This window comes from Anopheles coluzzii, chromosome X (assembly GCF_943734685.1).
Source record: "Anopheles coluzzii chromosome X, AcolN3, whole genome shotgun sequence".
NCBI lineage: Eukaryota > Metazoa > Arthropoda > Insecta > Diptera > Culicidae > Anopheles > Anopheles coluzzii.
Window position 1 is genome coordinate 20,192,536 of NC_064669.1, and position 19,011 is coordinate 20,211,546.

General features: G+C 40.9%; 4 protein-coding genes across 6 annotated transcripts in view; 2 read left to right on the forward strand and 2 right to left on the reverse strand.

Moving 5' to 3' along the window:
- LOC120955849 (uncharacterized) overlaps positions 1-19,011 on the forward strand; it is a 271,175-nt gene that overhangs the window by 104,146 nt on the left and 148,018 nt on the right. The window lies entirely within an intron of this gene.
- Positions 4,117-6,214, reverse strand: LOC120956185 (uncharacterized). Its single transcript, XM_040377559.2, has 3 exons — positions 5,875-6,214; positions 5,508-5,616; positions 4,117-5,413 (listed from the first exon to the last, which is right to left on the reverse strand). Exons 1-3 carry the CDS (start codon positions 5,911-5,913, stop codon positions 5,022-5,024), a joined length of 540 nt encoding a protein of 179 aa, XP_040233493.1. The 5' UTR covers positions 5,914-6,214; the 3' UTR covers positions 4,117-5,021.
- On the forward strand, positions 14,307-15,906 carry LOC120953891 (E3 ubiquitin-protein ligase MARCHF5-like). Of its 3 annotated transcripts, none has more exons than XM_040374301.2 (3): positions 14,307-14,433; positions 14,527-15,218; positions 15,315-15,906. In XM_040374301.2, the coding sequence occupies exons 2-3, from the start codon at positions 14,554-14,556 to the stop codon at positions 15,706-15,708; spliced, it is 1,059 nt and encodes a 352-aa protein (XP_040230235.1). In that variant the 5' UTR covers positions 14,307-14,433; positions 14,527-14,553; the 3' UTR covers positions 15,709-15,906. The 3 variants fall into 3 exon arrangements, with proteins under 3 accessions (XP_040230235.1, XP_040230253.1, XP_040230244.1); XM_040374319.2 differs by having other exon boundaries at positions 14,307-14,412; XM_040374310.2 differs by having other exon boundaries at positions 14,308-14,423.
- LOC120953903 (neuferricin homolog) lies at positions 15,828-17,069 on the reverse strand. Its single transcript, XM_040374333.2, has 2 exons — positions 16,636-17,069; positions 15,828-16,571 (listed from the first exon to the last, which is right to left on the reverse strand). Exons 1-2 carry the CDS (start codon positions 16,931-16,933, stop codon positions 16,057-16,059), a joined length of 813 nt encoding a protein of 270 aa, XP_040230267.2. The 5' UTR covers positions 16,934-17,069; the 3' UTR covers positions 15,828-16,056.

Genomic DNA, 19,011 nt, shown 5'->3' on the forward strand with positions numbered 1-19,011 from the left:
TTTCCCGGTTCACTATGCTTCGTGTGCCGGTTTTATCGATACTTTAATTCCAAATTATTATATCATGCGTTTTCAAAAATCGTTATCTAGAGGATGGTAAGTAAACACGGGCATTACGGGAAAGATGGAAACTTGTCATAAAAACTGGATAAAAGTTATTAGTGAATTATTCAACAATATAATATTTAATCTAGAGGTGTGACAACACATTTGAGAACCATTTTTGGCATGATTTCTATCAAATTTGTACGAACAAATTTTCAATCGTGTGCTCGTTTGAGGATCTAATTTAGCTACTTTGGATCTTAAGCTATTTAAATATGTATTCTTAATAGTTTCGGAAGTTTTATATGAGCGAACAACTGATGAAAAAACGACAAAAAAAGCTATACAAATATTGCTTTTTGGTGGTTTAGCATCATGACACTAACGTGTAAAGACTTTACCCCGTGGCAAAGATATTTTTCATCTGCTATCAATTGTTAATTAACAGATGTTATTGGAAGTAGTGAAGTCAACCAGCTTGGTGTACGATTAGAAACAGAATGAATTGTATTTCATACCAAAACTTATAACTACACAAATTCATAGGTTACTATGATTAAATTACACATAACCCAAATACGGCTTACTATAATTCCAATACTCCTCCTTAAGCCGATTGTTGTGTAATTCCCATAGATCGTCGATTACGTTCTTGTTTGATTCGTTGTAATGCTTTTGTAAGACCATCTGCAACTTGTTCTTCAGTGTTAATGTAATGGAGATTCACAACATTTCGATCCAAAGCATCCCTGATGTAATGATGTCTTATATCGATATGCTTCGTTCGTGGTGTATATCTTCCATTTTTTGCAATACAGATAGTGCTCTGATTATCACAAAATATCTGAATCGATTGCTTCTTACCAAATTGTTCTAACAATCCTTTCCACCACGATGCTTCTTGTACCGCTGCTGACAATGCCATGTATTCCGCCTCGCAGGTTGATAATGCAACAGTTGGTTGTCGTTTGCAACACCATGACACCGCTCCTCCTTGCATCAAGAAAATATATCCACTGGTGGATTTCCTATCTTCTGTATCAGCGGCCCAATCAGTATCTGAATATCCAGTTATTTGTTCGTTACCTTTTCTGTAATATTTGAGTTTCATCGATGCCGTTCCTCTTAGATATCGCATAAGATGTTTTACAGCTTGCCAGTGACGCGATCCAGGATTATTGTTGTATCGGCTCAGCTGATTAACTGCAAACAGGATATCTGGTCTGGTGCATTGAGCTAGGTACATCAGGCAACCTACAGCCTCTTGAAAAGGCACCGCTGACATCTCTTCCTTTTCTTCTTCTGTCTGTGGCGACATTTCCTTAGTTAGCTTTATGGAAGAGTTCATAGGAGTAGCAACAGCTTTGCAGTCTTGCATTTTGAACCGGGATAGGATAGTTTCTATGTAGGCTTCCTGGTCAAGTGCAATTCCGTCATTTAAATAATTCACACGAATCCCTAAACAATGTTTAGCTGGTCCCAAATCCTTCATCCGGAACATGCTGCTCAATTTCGTCTTCAGCTGATTCTTCATTTCTTCATTATTACTAAAAATCATTAAATCGTCCACATAAATGGCTACAAACAGCATATTTCCATTGCCATTATAGAAATATAAACATGGATCATACTTCGATTGCTCCAAACCCAGTTGTTTCAGTGCTGCATCTAGCTTCGTATTCCAGACACGACTTGATTGTTTTAGTCCGTACAACGCTTTGTTCAATCGACATACCATGTTTTGCTTGCCAGGCTGCTCAAAACACGGTGGTTGCTCCATGTATATCTCCTCTTCCATATCTCCTTGTAGAAAAGCAGTTATCGCATCCATCTGATCCACCAAGAGATTATTTCTGGCCGCTAGTGCAAATAAATATCTCAGGGAACTATGAACCAGTTGAGCTTCCTCGCTTGGAGGAGAGCTTTCTCATTTCCTCTGTACTGTTGTATGACTTCGCATTGAAGTTATGCATCGCTAGAACTAGAACGGCGATACGATTGTTTAAATACTAAACTGCAACGGAAACCACCACCAGCACTGAAGCAAGTGAGATTCAAATAATGGTCGTTGGTGTTGATACCCACGTATCTGACCACACGACCATTTATATAGATTTTTGCTCAGAAAGTTAGAAGGCTATATAGGTATATATATATAGGTATATGATAAGATGAAACTTGTCGAAACACATTGCAAGAAAAGGATAGCAATATAATGATGAGTTGTAATACGCCATCTATTGATCAAACCAATGAAGCTGTGGAGCTTTCATTTTTTTTCTATGGATATTCAATTTTCCAGTCGTTTAAGCTTAATCTATGGCGCTTGGGTACCGCCAAACGGTTATTCACTTACTTGGTAAAAAATGGCTGATCGGAAGGTTAGTTTTTCGAACCAACACATTATGTTGATGTGCTTTGCTTTTTTCATGACTAACCAAAGCCACTCTACCCATAGTGTTGATTTTTATTTTTTTGTTACACCATTTGCAAACCGCTGCATATACGTCCTTCGGGTCAGGAGAACACCATGGAAATGAATTTTCATAGTTTGGATTGTATGTGGTAGGCATAGCAGACAATCTATGGGAGACTTTTATTAATAATTAATAAATTAACCAATTTGCAGCCAGTGCTGTATAAAACTTACCTGATAGCAAATTGAATAATTTGAAAAGCACACTTCAATAAACACCGTGATTTGCACTTGCACTTCGACAATCCAATTTTAAATCTTATTACATCACATCCGATGCTGTTCAAATCAAACCGCAAAATGAATTAAAAGTGTCCACAACCACGGCAATCGAAGCCTCCAACTAGCCAGCGATTCGAACCCTCCTGCCCCCACCACCCACCCACCCACTCTTATATACTCCATCCATTATTATGTTGCAGCTTAAACTTTTGATTTCATTCTATACACATACCATTACACGATCACGGATGCGCTATCGAAACGGTTTGTCATCGATTCTCAGGAACGGAAACGCCGCAAGACTCATCCATACAACTAGAGCAGAATGGATGGGCTAAAGCAAAACCCTGTAAAAACAAATGAGCAACAATTGGACTGTGGGAGTAAAGGCAGATCAACGTGCGCGCACGATTTCTGAGACTTCACACAATCGGGAGGAATGATGGTAAAGACCATCCAAACCGAAACGTAAAAGGCCAATGTACTGGTAATATGTGGTTGATACGTTGAAATTGTTAAGGGGGGAGGGGGGATTACAAGTTCCCAAAAAGTAATACATATCGCCTGGACAAATACGGGGCGTAATGTGGATCGCCCATTCCACCCACCGTTAAATCCGCCACTGCCGCAACCTACGGCTTGTTGAACAAAATACAGGCGCACGGAATAGCGTGTACCCGGTTCGGCGAACGTAAGTTTTGCACCAGTGCGAATGAGAAGTACAATCAATTCGTACCATATGACGATGAAACAGACTGTGTTTTCCATACACATTGGTGCGACAATGTAGGTAAGCCCGCGGTAGGTTGCGAAGAATACACAAAAGAAATCAGGTGGCTAAAAATACACTAGGTACACGAGAGCTGTGACAAATTCCCGGTTTTTAAAGCGAAATTCCCGGTTTTCCCGGTTTTTCCCGGATAAATAAAATTCCCGGCTGATTCCCGGTTTTCCCGGTTGAGTGGCCACCCTGCTATCATCAACCCATACTAGTCCTGGAACAGATAATGAACCCGTACCGGTCCTGGAACCAATCATGAACCCATACTGGTGCTGGAACTGATCATTAACCCATACTGGCCCTGGAACCAATCATGAGCCCAAACCTGCCATGAAACCCTGGAACCGATCATGCAAACATACATTTCCAGGGACCGATCATGAACTCATACTGGTCCTGGAACCGATCATGAACTCATACTGGTCCTGAAACCGATTATGAACCCATACCGGTCCAGAAACTGATCATGAACCCATATTGGTCCTGAAACCGATCATGAACCCACAAGGGTCATGGAACTGAAAATAAACATAAAGGATCTGGAACTGATACTGAACACATACCGGTCCTGGAACCGATCATGAACCCATGCTTATCCGGAAATAACTCTCGATTTTATTTATTTACAGGAACAGTGCCAGGAACTGTGCTGGATTCGGATTCGGAATGATATTTGGAGCAGGTCTGAAACCGATACAATTCCAGTTCCAGTCAACAAACTATACCCGGTAGTAAATGTGCAGCGTAGGAATATTGTAGGAATTCAATAGCAAAAGCAACAAGCAAAAGAATGTTTGTATAGTTAGTATATACAGTAGGTGACCGGTAACTGAGAGGTAAACAACCTCCAGTTAACGAACAATGTTCGCTAACTGGAGTGACGTTTCTATGGATTGATTTTTTTGATTGGCGTTGACTGGAATAAATATACCAAACTTTTTTTTTTCATTTATGTTGATATAAAGTATAGTAATTCGTGTAATAACATAAGTTAATAGCAAACGTAGGCAAGAGACCCTAAATTTGTTTGAAAAATCCACATTTGCGACAAATTTCTCTTCATGAGATTCCGGATGTTTCACGTTTTGACGTTTAAGTGTTCGTTAACTGAGAATCACTCCAGTTAGCGAACCTCCAGTTAAAACACATCCTGTTAGCGGTCACCTACTGTATATTGCTCTCTCCCGTCCTTTTTTTTAACGGACCATTAACATATGATAACTTTGTTCATGATTTGTTCATTATTGGCGCAAAGCCGCCTGATTCGAGATAGGTAGCTTCATTCATTGGTAACTGTTGTGAACCATTTCCCTACACCTGTAATAAATATGGAACCGTTTAAAATGATTCTGTTTTTGTTTACTATGCCGCCAAATGCTATAGTTTAACCTCGTTCCGACAATTGCTATCACAGTACAGATTAATACTAAACCGACTGTTCAAAATTTAAGTGAAATTAAGTACAAAACAACCAAGAAATGGTTTCCACAGGGCTCTCTAGTGATTGTTGCGCAAATATTCCCGCAGATCGTCTATCTTTAACCGAGACACGCACTCGTACACGCGTGAGATGCCAAAGTAGCCGGTCAGAAACATTAGCCCGACGATGACGATCATCAGAAACACTCCGATCAGCAAACTGACGAGCATGACCGATGCAGCCGTTATGAGTGCACCCTCGATCAGCACAAACCCGGTAAAGGCCATCACCGCTGTAGTCATCGTGAAGAAAATAAATACCAGGAATGGTAGCGTGAAGACGAAAATCACAATCGCCACTGCTAGCGCCAGGATCGGGTACTGATGTAAGCTGGCAAAAATGGCGTGAGCAATCTCCTGTAGCCTGTACCGGGCGGCCGTCTCCGACATTGCCTTGTTGATACGGTGAACTGCAATGAACACAAACCGGACATTCCTATTATAATTTAGTGGGGGGAGAGGGGGGGGGGGGCTTTATTCGGTAGGAATTTGCGAGACACTTACGGTAAATAGAGGTACGAGTAAGGATAAAGCGAGCCAAGTCTTCGTTTCTGCGGTGACGCCTTTCCATGTCTTTGGACTCATTCTGCGGTTTGGAACCTTCCGGATAGCTCTGCAATAATATGAAATCATACCGCCGGAGTAAAGTATGGCTAATTGATACTTATCTTTGATACGCTGTGATGTGATTCAGTTTACAATGTTAGCATTATTATTCAACAGCATTAATATTGCAATGTTTTCTTTTTAACAGCTATAATCTTTTTCTGACAGCTCTGTTGTTGGAAAACTTCTGCTGAGCGTTGAATAATACTTTTAACATTGAACGCAGACCCGGAAACCAGTGTGTCGATAGTACATGCACGCTCACCTGCGTTTCAATTCTGTTGTCTGAGGCTGACGATGGCATTGTGACGAACTGTGCTTAACTATATAAGTATGAATTTCTTATGACTTTGATGTAAACGGCCGCTTCTCGAGAATGCACACACAACAACCGAGACGGCACATTAATCTGTCACACTGACCGTTGACGCATGCAACAAAAAAAAATCAAACTACAAAAACCGGAGTGCTTTTTTGCTTAACATGTTTTATTTTTATTTTAGCTTTTCTTGTTGTAATTAGTTTTTATTTTATGTTTCTTTTTTTTGTATTATTTCGAAATCATTAAATTCAATTCAAGCTCAAATAACTAAGCCAGTGCTCTATTTTGTTAGGTCTGGGTCTAAGCACATGTTGCTGCATGAGCGTTTCTACATACACCGAGACTGAAGGTGAGAGATGGCTGTGAGAAAATTGACAATCGGTTTCTCACGCCGGTGTGTGTAGAAGCTCTGAAAAGCGCTGAGATGAGACTTTTAAAATGATGTTGAAAAAATCCATTTTAATCGCTAAAATGAAGTCAAAAAAGTTTCTTTTATTGTTTAATAATATTTCTACGATTATTAGACGGCAAAAATACAAACTATGATTGATCAATCGCTATAAACTGCCAATTCAATTTTTTCTCAGCTCCATCGTTCTTTGCATGCCGAGGAGAATTCTCTCACCGAAAATGCTGTCAGTCGCTGTCAAAGCACGCTGTCAGTTATTTTCTCAGCTGCATTCTCGGTGTATGTAGAAACGCTCCATCATTTCTGGATTTTGCTGTTTATTTCAAAAACTGTGCAAACATATTCGATCAAAAACACATTTTACAATTAAGTTGAAAATATTTTTTATCCATTTTGGTATGCTAAAAAATCCGAAATTTGCCTGCAACAAATACACACGAAACAATTCGATTTGATTCTCTTGCAACAAATATGTTCCCATAACATGTGTTTAACATTTCGTCAATATGCTCAAAGTCTCTATAAAAATAAACTAACCAAAACAAAATCGTCTGCATGATAGAGCAACAATATTCCCACCACCTTTCATAGACCCGGGCCTAAGGGCGGTGGCAACGCTCATCGGATGCGATTTTATCGGATGAGATTTATATGGGATTTGACAGATAACGTCGGACGTGCGATTTCGTCGTCCGACGTTATCTGTCAAATCCCATATAAAAATTTGACAGGTTGTCCGATAAAATCGCATCCGATCAAGGTGTTATAAATGACAAGGTGAAGTTGTTCAGAGCAAAATGACATTTCTCGACTTGACATTTCTCTTCACAGCAAATTTTCTCATCCTGCTTCAGTAAAGTTTTTTACTGAAACGGTTCAGTATTAGAATATTTTACTGATTTTCAGCATAAATGTCATTTTTTTACTGATTTTCAGTAAAGCAATTTACTGAATGCATTTCAGTAATACATATATTACTGAAAATCAGTAAAATAGGTGTCAAATTAGTCGTTTCACTGGATATCAGTAAAACAAATTACTGAAAATGCAGCAATCCATTCTGTCAAATCGACCTGTCAGTCAGATCATCAAAACAAAACAATGCGGTAGCCACTTGCTCGTGATGTGCAAAAAGTTGATTTTGTAGGCGTTTACAGGCACCCTGGTGAAATTTCAGGTGATATTTCGGATTACGGGATTCATTTAGAACAATTGGCAGCCGTGTTGGTGTGTAAAATGTTTGCTACAATCCACTGTGCGTGCTGAAATTGCGTGGTGTCTGTGAGCGCTTACTGAACCATCTACACTTGCGGCGGTGAAATACAGTATAAAAACTTTATAAAACAACACGAAACATGTATTTATATGAACTGAGCGACTGGCAATATCTGCGCATCAATAAAAACTAAATTTAAAAGAAGTATTTCGTCATTTTTTAATCGCTACCAACTACTGAATAATCAGTAATATGAGAATGGCTTTACTGGGATTTCAGTAAACGAGCTGTCATTTTGGTGAGCATCGGACATTACTGAATGATTCAGTAAACATTCTTTTTACTGAAAGGATTACTGAAACTTCAGTTAAAAAAATTTCAGTAAAATTTTACTGAAGTTCAGTAAAAAAAGTTTTCTGTGTTCCGGGGAATCCGGTATAAAAATCGGGGAGGGCTGGTGCGGGGTAATGAAATTTGTATGCAGAGAGTGACAGATGTCCCCCACAATGTCGCCCAGCAAAAGCGATAAAAATCAACCTTCTAAATACATTATCCTTGCATCCGATGAGCGTTGCCACCGCCCTAAATATGTTGTCATCCCCCATGGCCTTGTGCCTAAAGCGGCGCTCTAGCACCCATTGAGCACAACAAACAAACAAAACATTAATCGATAGGCGGATCCAAAGTGGGTATATTACAAGGTTTCAGTCCAATAAACAATCGTCAAGATGCTTATAACAATGCCTGATTTGAAAAACATTGTCTACCACTTCTAAATACGTCATTTTGCAATTTTTAAACTGTCCACCGTAATAACGTTGTTGGATGCAATGAATAACAATGTTTACATTCGAAACTGTATTGTAAACCCCTTTATTTTTACAGGGTTTCACACTTTATCTCAAGACCGCGGGACCCCTTCCCGAATCTGTCTTAGCCAAAGCCAAGAATGCGGTATGATGCTTGAAAACGTTGATGATACCTGAAAACGTTGATGATACCTGAAAACGTTGATGATACCTGAATTCATCGGATGCAATGCTGAATCTGCGGCACATTTCTCGAACACACTGTTCCGAGCCGAGGACATGCGGTCGAATATTTTACACGGATAACCTTTGTGTACATCAGTGTATGAGAAACACATAAATTATCCTTTTCGTGTTTTTACCAAAAAAGACATTTTAATAAAATGAGTGAATGCATATTTCTGCAAAAATATTGTAAAATATTTACAAGTGTTAAGACAGTAGTTTGAACTGTTTAAATAATCTTTTTTGAAAAAAAAACACGAAAAAAATAATTGGCTGTTTTCAGTACAGTCATTATCCGATATACGCTATCGTACGGGACCGAGTGCAATAACGTATCTCGAGTTTTCGCATATAGCGGATTCCTATGGAAAAATGGTTTACACTACCTGTTCGAGGGTTGAAATATATCGCCACAGAGTTTTGCATTAAAGTTTTTTGTTATAAAACATGTATCTTTTGCACAAATTTAATGCAAAATGCATTAAGAACATTAAGAAAATTCGAAAAGAGCATTAAATATTTCAAAAAATAAAAATATTAGCAAAAAACATATGGAGCTGTCAAATTTAGATTAATCGCGTACTGCGAATTCGCGTACATCGAGTATCGCGTACTGCGGATAATTGCTGTACAGGCGGTCCCCGAGATACACGGTTAATGGGGACCGAAAACGGCCGCAAAATACCGCGTATCTCGAATTTCCGCGTAAGTCGAATCCTCGTGATTTCCAGCTAAAATTTCACTAATTTTCGTGTAATTTTGCAAGTAGGGGGCGGTTTTAGTCACTTTATGAGTTATTTGATATGATTCTGACTGAATATAACAGTTTTAAACTTTTTGAAATAGTTTTTAACATTCGATCGAAATGGAAATTATTTGGCAATATACAATTGATGTGTCAAATCAGTACAATTTGCTCAAAGAACTGTCAAATTTACAAAACCGCGTATCTCCGAATCCGCGTATAAGAGGTACCGTGTATCTCGGGGACCGCCTGTACACTCATGTACACAAAGGTTATCCGTGTAAACAAATATTTGACCGCATGTCCTCGGCGCGGAACAGTGTGTTCGAGAAATGTGCCGCAGATTCAGCATAGCATCCGATGAATTCAGGTATTATCAACGTTTTCAAGCATCATACCGCAGTCTTGGCTTTGGCTAAGACAGATTCGGGAAGGGGTCCAAGCTCCCGACCACGCTGGTTTTCGCTGGTCTTTTCGGGGATAGTCCGTTAACGAATTATCTCCGAAAAGACCAGCGAAATACAGATCATTTTCGGGGATAGTGAACACACGTGAAGGATGAACCCATGCAAAAAAGAGCTAAAAATAGAAATGAACATTCGGATTCATTCCCTTCCCTCATATTCCAATTCATGCTCATGCTTCATCCTTGATGCTACCAACCACATCGCTAATTCTACTTCGAATCACTTTGCCAGTTGCGCCACCATATTATTATTCATGATCGTACTATTTGCTTGTTTTGTTGTATGAAGGGGTACTGATACTAAATGAATTAAAAGAAATAAATAAAACAATAAAAATAATAGATTGACTATTAAACACGCATTTCTAACAATGAGTAAAGGGGTATGAAGTTACTGGAGCTGCATGTTTTAAAAAGAAATCAAAACTTTAAATCATCCAATAAAAACAATAAAAATGGAATTAAACTCATGTCGACCATGGTGCAAACATTACACCATTACCATTTGACCACTACTAGTTCATGAACATGAATCGTTATCTATCAGTTTTAAACCCTTCAAATATAGCACAATGAACAAAGAGATGTGTAAAAGTTCATCGATGCGTGTGAGAGAGTAGAGCTGATGAATAGAAATAGATGGCATGAGTTTATGTTCATTATCCCCGAAAAATTTCGCTTGGGATGAACCCTCGTCCCCTGAAGCTATGACTGTAATATCAAACCTGGAAAACAAATGAAACTGGGTAAGCAATGCGATGAAATCCTTGGCAATTTAGCAGAACTTACTCAGCAATGAACAGGCCAACAATGAAGTCGTATTCTACTAACGATGGAACGTGGTAGGATGAAGAAAACTTGAAGCGCTAGTTTCGTCTTCTGCAATCTTATTTATGTTGTTTATTCCAAGCATCAGCTGACTGACGTCGATTTTGACAGACAAATTGTAAACAAGGTTCACAAAATGGTGACTCCTTCAATCGCTCTGTCGTAGCCTGTATAGAGTCTAATAACTTTGCTTAGGGCGGTGGCAACGCTTTTTCGCATGCGATTTTATCGGACGGCCTGTCAAATTTTTATATGGGATTTGACAGATAATGTCGGACGACGAAATCGCATGTCCGACGTTATCTGTCAAATCCCATATAAATCTCGTCCGATAAAATCGCATCCGATGAGCGTTGCCACCGTCCTTAGGCCCGTGTCTGTGCTCCATCGCATGCGATTTTATCGCACGTGCTGTCAAACGCTTTTTCGTATAATATTGCGATTAATTCGATGATTTTAATAATTTTAATAATTGTTCCTACAAAACACCACACATTTAGTTTGACAGATAAAATCGGATGCTGCGTTCGACGAAACCAATTTTTTTTGATTCCGTCGTACGACGAAATCGCACGTCCGACGTTATCAGTCAAATCTCATATAAAATTTTGACAGGCCTTCCGATAAAATCGCATCCGATGGAGCACAGACACGGACCTAAATAAGAGGCATTATTGCTGTTTGTTGATGTTTTTCTTTGTTAAATGTGTTGACATATCCATGCAGAACGCAGCGAACAGATACCAGCGTGCGTCACGCAATACGTTGCGATACTCTGCGTCGAAACAATTACCAAGCCCTTAGGCAGCGGTCAGAACCTCGCCGCATGCGATTTTGACGCAAGCTTTTGTATGGGATTTGACGTTAATGACAGCCCTTGCGAATCTGCCGCATGCGGCGATGCGGCAAAATCAAAATCATTTGATATTGCCGCATCGCCGCATGCGATTTTATTTCAGATGTCAAATGTCTAAAATCATATCAAATAATGATTATCTTTATAAAGAAACAACAAAATATCATTATAATACCTTGAAAAGCTAGAAAATAGAGAAAACTCTTTTCTTGCCGCATGCGGCAAAATCGCATGCGGCGAAGTTCTGACCATTACCTTAGAGCGGTGGCAACGCTTTTTATTTTTACTTTTACTTATTTTTATAGAGACCTTGAGGTCTAGCTCATTCGCCTCTTGGGGGTGGCAACGCTCATCGGATGCGATTTTATCGGACGAGATTTATATGGGATTTGACAGATAACGTCGGACGTGCGATTTCGTCGTCCGACGTTATCTGTCAAATCCCATATAAATCTCATCCGATGAGCGTTGCCACCGCCCTTAATCATCCACAAAGTACGACATCGGAACGATTTTTCGTTGAACAGCCCCAAATCCGCTATGGAGTTCGATCTGGCTATCTGGGATGGTTATATTTAATCATTTTTTTAAGTTATACAAACGATCACAATATTTAAATATTGGAAAATAATACAGAAAATGATTAAATGTAACCATTGAATTATAATACAGGTGTCCCCCGAGATACGACTGTATTTGGGACCGAAAAAATGTCCCAAAGCAAGGCATAAGTCGAAAAAGTCGTATGTCGAATATCTATGAATATAAAGTTTATAACCGAAATGGAAGAGTTGGATTAAATGATATCGCGTACCCAAGCGCCACAGATTAAGCTTAAACGACTGGAAAATTGAAATCCAAAGAAAAAAAATGAAAGCTCCACAGCTTCATTGGTTTGATCAATAGATGGCGTATTACAACTCATCATTATATTGCTATCCTTTTCTCGCAATGTGTTTCAACAAGTTTCATCTTATCGTGACCTATATAGCATTCTAACTTTCTGAGCAAAAATCTATATGAATGGTCGTGTGGTCAGATACGTGGGAATCAACACCAACGACCATTACTTAAATCTCACTTACTTCAGTGTTGGTGGTTTCCGTTGGAGTTTAGTATTTAAACAATCGTATCGCCGTTCTAGTTCTAGCGATGCATAACTTCAAAGCGAAACCATACAACAGTACAGAGGAAATGAGAAAGCTCTCCTCCAAGCGATGAAGCTCAACTGGTTGGGGTATCCCACCAACAGAGAGCGCCACCAGCTTTTTTGCTATTTTTAGAATGCATGAGTCGTTTGCCGTCTGCTAAACGAAGTCTTTCTATATTCCGTTTAGGTAGAGAACTTGAGTCGTTTAGAAGCCGTTTAGTGGTCGTTTAGTGGATTTGTGGCACTTGGGTATTTTATTTAAAATAATGTTTGATAATGTAATAATTATATTTAAAAAACCGTACACAATATCGATATTCAAGATAGGGTCCCAAGTGCCACAAATCCACTAAACGACCACTAAACGGTTTCTAAACGACTCAAGCACTCTACCTAAACGGAATATAGAAAGACTTCGTTTAGCAGACGGCTAACGACTCATGCATTCTAAAAATAGCAAAAAAGCTGGTGGCGCTCTCTGTTGGTGGGATACCCCAACCAGTTGAGCTTCATCGCTTGGAGGAGAGCATTCTCATTTCCTCTGTACTGTTGTATGGTTTCGCATTGAAGTTATGCATCGCTAGAACTAGAACGGCGATACAATTGTTTAAATACTAAACTCAAATGGTAACTACCAGCACTGAAGCAAGTGAGATTTGAGTAATGGTCGTTGGTGTTGATACCCACGTATCTGACCACATGACCATTCATATAGATTTTTGCTCGGAAAGTTAGAAGGCTATATAGGTCATGATAAGATGAAACTTGTCGAAACACATTGTAAGAAAAGGATAGCAATAAAATAATCAGTTTTAATACGCCATCTATTGATCAAACCAATGAAGCTGTGGAGCTTTCATTTTTTTTTTCTATGGATATTAAATTTTCCAGTCGTTTAAGCTTAATCTGTGGCGCTTGGGGTAGTTGTGGAATCTTTGGAAATGTGTGTATAACGGTTATCAGCCTAGATATTCACAAAAATACATCAATTTCTTGTCAATGACAACTTTTAACTGTCAAAATCAAAATCGTCGTGTCTGCGAATCGTCGTAACTCGAGGGGGTCGTAACTCGGGGGACGCCTGTACAGTGGAGCGCCGTTTATCCGTGCTTCTCGGGACTTGACCTCGCCCTGATAAGCGAATAACACGGATAATGAGTCAAATGATATATTTTATCACCAATTCCTGATTATGTTTTGAAAAATTATCTAATTTTTTGATAAAAAATAACCCAGTTTTAATTAACTTCATGTTTTACAATTAGAATATTTGACATTTGCCATGAATTGTAGTGTTTTTTGTTATGACAATGTCCTCTTATAACGGTTTCTTCAAATATTCTCCTCATAACGCAATGTCACCTTTGTATTCAATTGTCATTTCTCAACAGCACGGATTAACGGACAGCCGGATAAAAGGTACCCGGATAAACGGCGATCCACTGTATTAGACATTTCGTGTTATTTGTTAACAATTTGGACAAAAAATATAAAAATAAAACAGAGGAAGGAATCGAGTCTATCAAAAATTTGCTAAATTGCCGGTAAGATAGAGGAAATGATTAGGCCCGATTTGTCTGACTGGGTAGATTCCACGACCTGAGCTCTTTAATCCACCTTGGTCAAATCCCATACAAAATGGGACGTTGTACTCGCATCTGCGCCATCGTGTAGACATATCTTAATAGTTGGATACGATTGGACGAGCAAAAATAAGTGAAAAGGAAAACAGTGCGAAGACTGAAGAAACATCCCAGTGGCGCCCTATCGAAAAGGCGTAAGATAGACGTAAAGTTTTGTAAATATTGCGCAAGCCGACGACAGACAATTTCCACCAAGGGAAAACTTTTCCCATTCCTTCTCTGTCCTATTTACCTTGCACATTTAACAGGGGTCAGCTGTTGTTGTAAGCGACACGATGCTCACAGGCAACCAGGAATTCAATCCGGTGGATGGTCAAGGTAATGATGAGAAGGCTACAGCTGATGGTGATGCTGGTGCTGCTGCATCCGTCGCAGCATCACAACAGGCCCAACCGCAAGAGGAAGAGCGGTACTGCTGGGTGTGCTTTGCGACCGAGGAGGATGATAAGGTAGCGCCGTGGGTGCAGCCGTGCAACTGTCGCGGCGCAACCAAGTGGGTCCATCAGTCCTGCCTTAAGCGGTGGATCGACGAAAAGCAGAAGGGCAACCCATACAAGAGCATCAGCTGCCCGCAGTGTCAAACACGGTACATCATCATCCTGCCGACGATGGGCAGCTTCGCCTTTCTGCTGGAGCGACTCGACATCATTGCGAAGCAGCTCAGCCCGGGTATGGCGGCTGGGGCCATCGTGTGCTCGATCTATTGGTCTGCCATCACGTTTGGCGCCGTCACCGTGCTGCAGACGACTGGGTTCGAGCGGGGCCTCTCGATGATGGAGCAGGCCGAACCGATTGCACTGCTGCTGTGTTTGCCGACCATCCCGGTGTTGCTCGTGATCGGGCGCATGTTTCGCTGGGAGGACATTGTTCTTCGCTTTCTGCAAAATCGACAGTTTGACGTACGGAAGTATCCCGTCATCTCACTGATGTTACCTGTCTCGTAAGTGATCGTAATCTTTCTACTATTCGCCGATAGTGCACAATAATTAATAATACAATAATTCAATAATTGCACTCCCGTCCCATTCGTTTGCAGCAACGAACCGAGCCCGCGCTATCCGGAACCGTACCCAAGCAGCACGGTTACAACCTCGGAACCACTCTCTGTGACGCGCATATTCTGTGGCGCACTATTGCTGCCCACGGTGTCCACCGTCGTCGGGAAAATTTTGTTCAAATCCATCAAGAACGATCTGCATCGTACGCTGCTTGGTGGATTTGTGTTCGTTGCGGTCAAGGGTGTGCTGAAAATTTACTTCCACCAGAAAAAGCATAACCGTGCCAAACAGCGCCAAATACTGGACTATACACCCGAAAACGTGCGCAAGTACACGTTGCGAACCCAACCCCCGGAAGGCCAGCATCAACACGGGCAGCAGGCATCGCAGCTGGACCGTAACCGTGCGGACTTGGTCGAGGGAACCGGATAGCAGCAGCAGCCGCAGTACTCGGTGTGATATCTACTATGAACTGAGCATACTGACTTAATATTCTATTTTATGTTTTGTTATTCATTTTTTATGAAACACTCCAAATTAATTGAACTAAGTTAATGTAGAGCGATACTAGAGAAGAGTACCACTACCCTCTTCAAGAATAAACTTTCTTTTATTTCGTAATGAAAAACATTTCTTTCTTAAGCACGTGTTAATAATATGTGGTTCCGCTTTGCTTAGCATAGTTGAGCGAAAAGGCATCTTAGTCCTATGGATTAGTTTACCACACGCCAGGACGGACGGAATGATGAATAAACTTCAATTCATGCGTGCTGCATGTTGTTAGCTTTGATCCGGTATAATGCAAGATTTTGCGGTTTCCTCACATCCCGGAAATGGAACGTAGTGCGGCTCAGATAACTCCTCTGGTACGCAGGCACAAAACTGAACGCTACGACCATTCGCTTCGATTTCGGCCGCATTGCTTTCCGCCACTTTTCTCGGGTGCCCTACCCAAGACCGTTCCTGGCCAGTCCCGCTTCGATTCGTGCACCAAACACGTGTACCCATCTCGACCTTCCACTCTACATTGCACGAAGGATACTTCGAGCTATCGTCCTTGCTCTCCTTTGCCTTGGCAGCACGCTCCAGAACGTACCGATAGTAAGGGGTTTCTTGCCCGACCGGATCAAAGTAACGACCGACCAGCTTACCAACGTATTGGTAGGTTTTATCGTAAAAGTCCTTCCAAGTGAGCAGTTGTTCCAGCTCCGTCTCCTTTAGCGCGGACACGTCGCTCAGCTCCAGGGTGTACTGGTCGAACTCTCCCGTAACGAAAGATCGTGTAGCATCATGGCCTAAATGAAGCAGTTTTCAACAAATAGTGAATAATTCATTCCGGTAAGAAGTACCAATAATTACCAATGAACATGTGATATGATTGCCCCGGTCCGTAATGTTTGAATCCAACCGTCACGTCGTACACGTGGCCCAGTATAACGAGGTAAAGCAGGTTGGTCTCTTGTCCGTTGTACTTTCGCAGTTCTGTCTCCGTAAATATTCTCTCACTTTCGACCTGAACCTTAGCCTGCATTTCGGTGTCGGTTAAGCTAAAGCGTTCCAACAGCTGAGTTTTCTTGGATGCTAGAAGGTAGAACAGCACCATGGCGAACGCCACGATCACCATGTCTCGAAAAAAAAATTTAAAACTAAAATTCATCCTTGATCGTTAATGGTTTAAATGAAGGGCATGGATTTAGAGTAGGAGTTATTTTATTTCACACTGAAAAGCTCCAGCTGGCCTTTTGAGCAGGCCAATTTTATTTGTTATTGCTCATATTGCTAGCTGTCAACAAATCACCTGTCATTGTTAACGTTCACTTTTATACAAGCCCCAAATGACAATGGGACCCCCTAAAAATTGGTTAAAAAATGACAGATTTTTGACAGGATCGGATTTTGGTTCGGATTGAATCAAAATCCGATCTTCTCAGAGGTGAGCGAATCAATAGTGAGAAAGCCATGGTGAGTAGCCATAGTGAATTATCGAAAAAAAAGCCAAATCTCACGCCTTTCAATGCGCGTTTTTGTTTCTTGTGGCCATGGCTGCATATACGTCATATCTGTTCCCTACTAGCAATGAGAATGTAAAAGTGTGCGTCTTTCAGGCGAGGGGCATGTAGAAGCAGGGGGAGACGGTTGGAAATACGCGGAATTACGCGGCGGCGAGAGCGTGTTTTGCTTTCTACACAGTTTTCGCACTCACACAATCACACATGTGTGAATGTGTGCGTTCACTTTCAGCCAGCGCGCTCAGTTTGGTTTTCTCGCAGCGGCTTGCTGGTGTCGGTGTCTCGCTCGCACTAGTGCAGCGAGTGTTCCTCGTGCGTTCCCTTTCTTGCTACCACACAAAATCGTCAGTACAGTTCAAGCCTTCGCAGTGTGAGGCCGCGCGCGTTTTAGCCTAAGTCCCGGGCGCTCGATGTAATTTGAAGTGAAGTGTTGAAGTGTTATTTATTTCAATTCACATTATTACGGCCTCGGTCGTATTTTCAAGTGTTGAAGTGTTGTGCACATTGAAATAAAGCAGCGTTAATCTTTCATAATTCAACATGAATATGTAAATTATGCTGCTTTATTTCAATGCTTTTTTACAGTGTTCAACATACACAACATACAGGCAGTAAGGCGGGTGCTTGAAGTGACGATTTTTTTTTATTATTTATAATAAAAAATATGTGTGGTTTTGTGGCAAGATTGTGGTTAGCGATGTGTGGAACTGTGCCTTAAGTTTCAATAAAGTGTAAAAATATCAAACGAGTTTGATGTAATTAAATTTATTTCGATGCATGCGATTTTATTACGCAGCAAATCAAAGTGAACGAAAGCGCACAGCGCACAACGCGCAACGAAAGAAACGAGGGGGAGGGGGTGTTCAGCGCAGCGCGCAAGTGCGGCAACAGCGCAGCGCAAACCGAAAGAAACGCGAGAGAGCAAGAACAGCTGATCCGCGCATCCAGCGCAACGCGAGAGGAAAGAAACGGGAGGGAGGGGATATCAGCTGATCAGCTGTTTTGTATCGCGAGAGCGCCCCGTGTAATTTGAAGGCATGCGAGAGAGCGCTGCGCGCGCTCACTCTCAATTCGGAAAAAAATCGCTTCCCTTCGACTATGGCGGCCAATACAAAATCGACCGAACCCCTTCCCCCTGTTTCTACATGCCCCTCGCCTGTAAATTTCGCTCTCTTTGTCTGTCGGGTGGTGTCGATCCATGTGCTGGTGTTCATCATCCCGGGTGTGCTGTACATAGGCTATTCCTCGCGCGCTAGGACGATGCAGTTACAAAGCAGAAAAATGCGGCGCTCAATGAACGACGGTAGTGCGGTAAAATCATGCATAGCCTGTTACGCGGTAAGGTACTGTTGTATAATTTGTAGTGCTTTATATGTGTGTAAGGTTTTTTTTTATTATTTGTAGGTGCTTTTTGAAGCGTTTGTTTTAGATTTCTGCTCTGATTTTATAGTTAGTAACAAAGATCAACCTAAATCTGGATTATGTAGGTATTTATAGGGTTTTTTTGTTTATTATGTAATTTCGTTAAAATTATTTTTGCTTGGTATTTCAGATTAATGATGGTAAATTTGGGATCGTCAAATACGGTTAGTGTGGAGTAGGACATGTCCGTCGCGGAGTCGTAAGTTCAAGTATAGAGTGGAACGAGCCCCGTCCGGCTGCAATGACTGATTTATCCAGCTGCGTCGTATTGAATGAGTCTCAAACGTTGTAATAGGCTGGCATG

What these genes read in the sequence shown, in the direction of transcription:
- LOC120953891 (XM_040374301.2), top strand. Translation starts at nt 14,554, where the DNA reads ATGCTCACAGGCAACCAGGAATTCAATCCGGTGGATGGTCAAGGTAAT. An exon ending in TCACTGATGTTACCTGTCTC is followed by an intron (nt 15,219 to 15,314) that starts GTAAGTGATCGT and finishes ATTCGTTTGCAG; the next exon opens with CAACGAACCGAGCCCGCGCT.
- LOC120956185 (XM_040377559.2), bottom strand. Translation starts at nt 5,913, where the DNA reads ATGCCATCGTCAGCCTCAGACAACAGAATTGAAACGCAG. An exon ending in ACAACAGAATTGAAACGCAG is followed by an intron (nt 5,617 to 5,874) that starts GTGAGCGTGCAT and finishes ATATTATTGCAG; the next exon opens with AGCTATCCGGAAGGTTCCAA. An exon ending in TACTCGTACCTCTATTTACC is followed by an intron (nt 5,414 to 5,507) that starts GTAAGTGTCTCG and finishes TGTTCATTGCAG; the next exon opens with TTCACCGTATCAACAAGGCA.
- LOC120953903 (XM_040374333.2), bottom strand. Translation starts at nt 16,933, where the DNA reads ATGAATTTTAGTTTTAAATTTTTTTTTCGAGACATGGTGATCGTGGCG. An exon ending in ATCATATCACATGTTCATTG is followed by an intron (nt 16,572 to 16,635) that starts GTAATTATTGGT and finishes TGCTTCATTTAG; the next exon opens with GCCATGATGCTACACGATCT.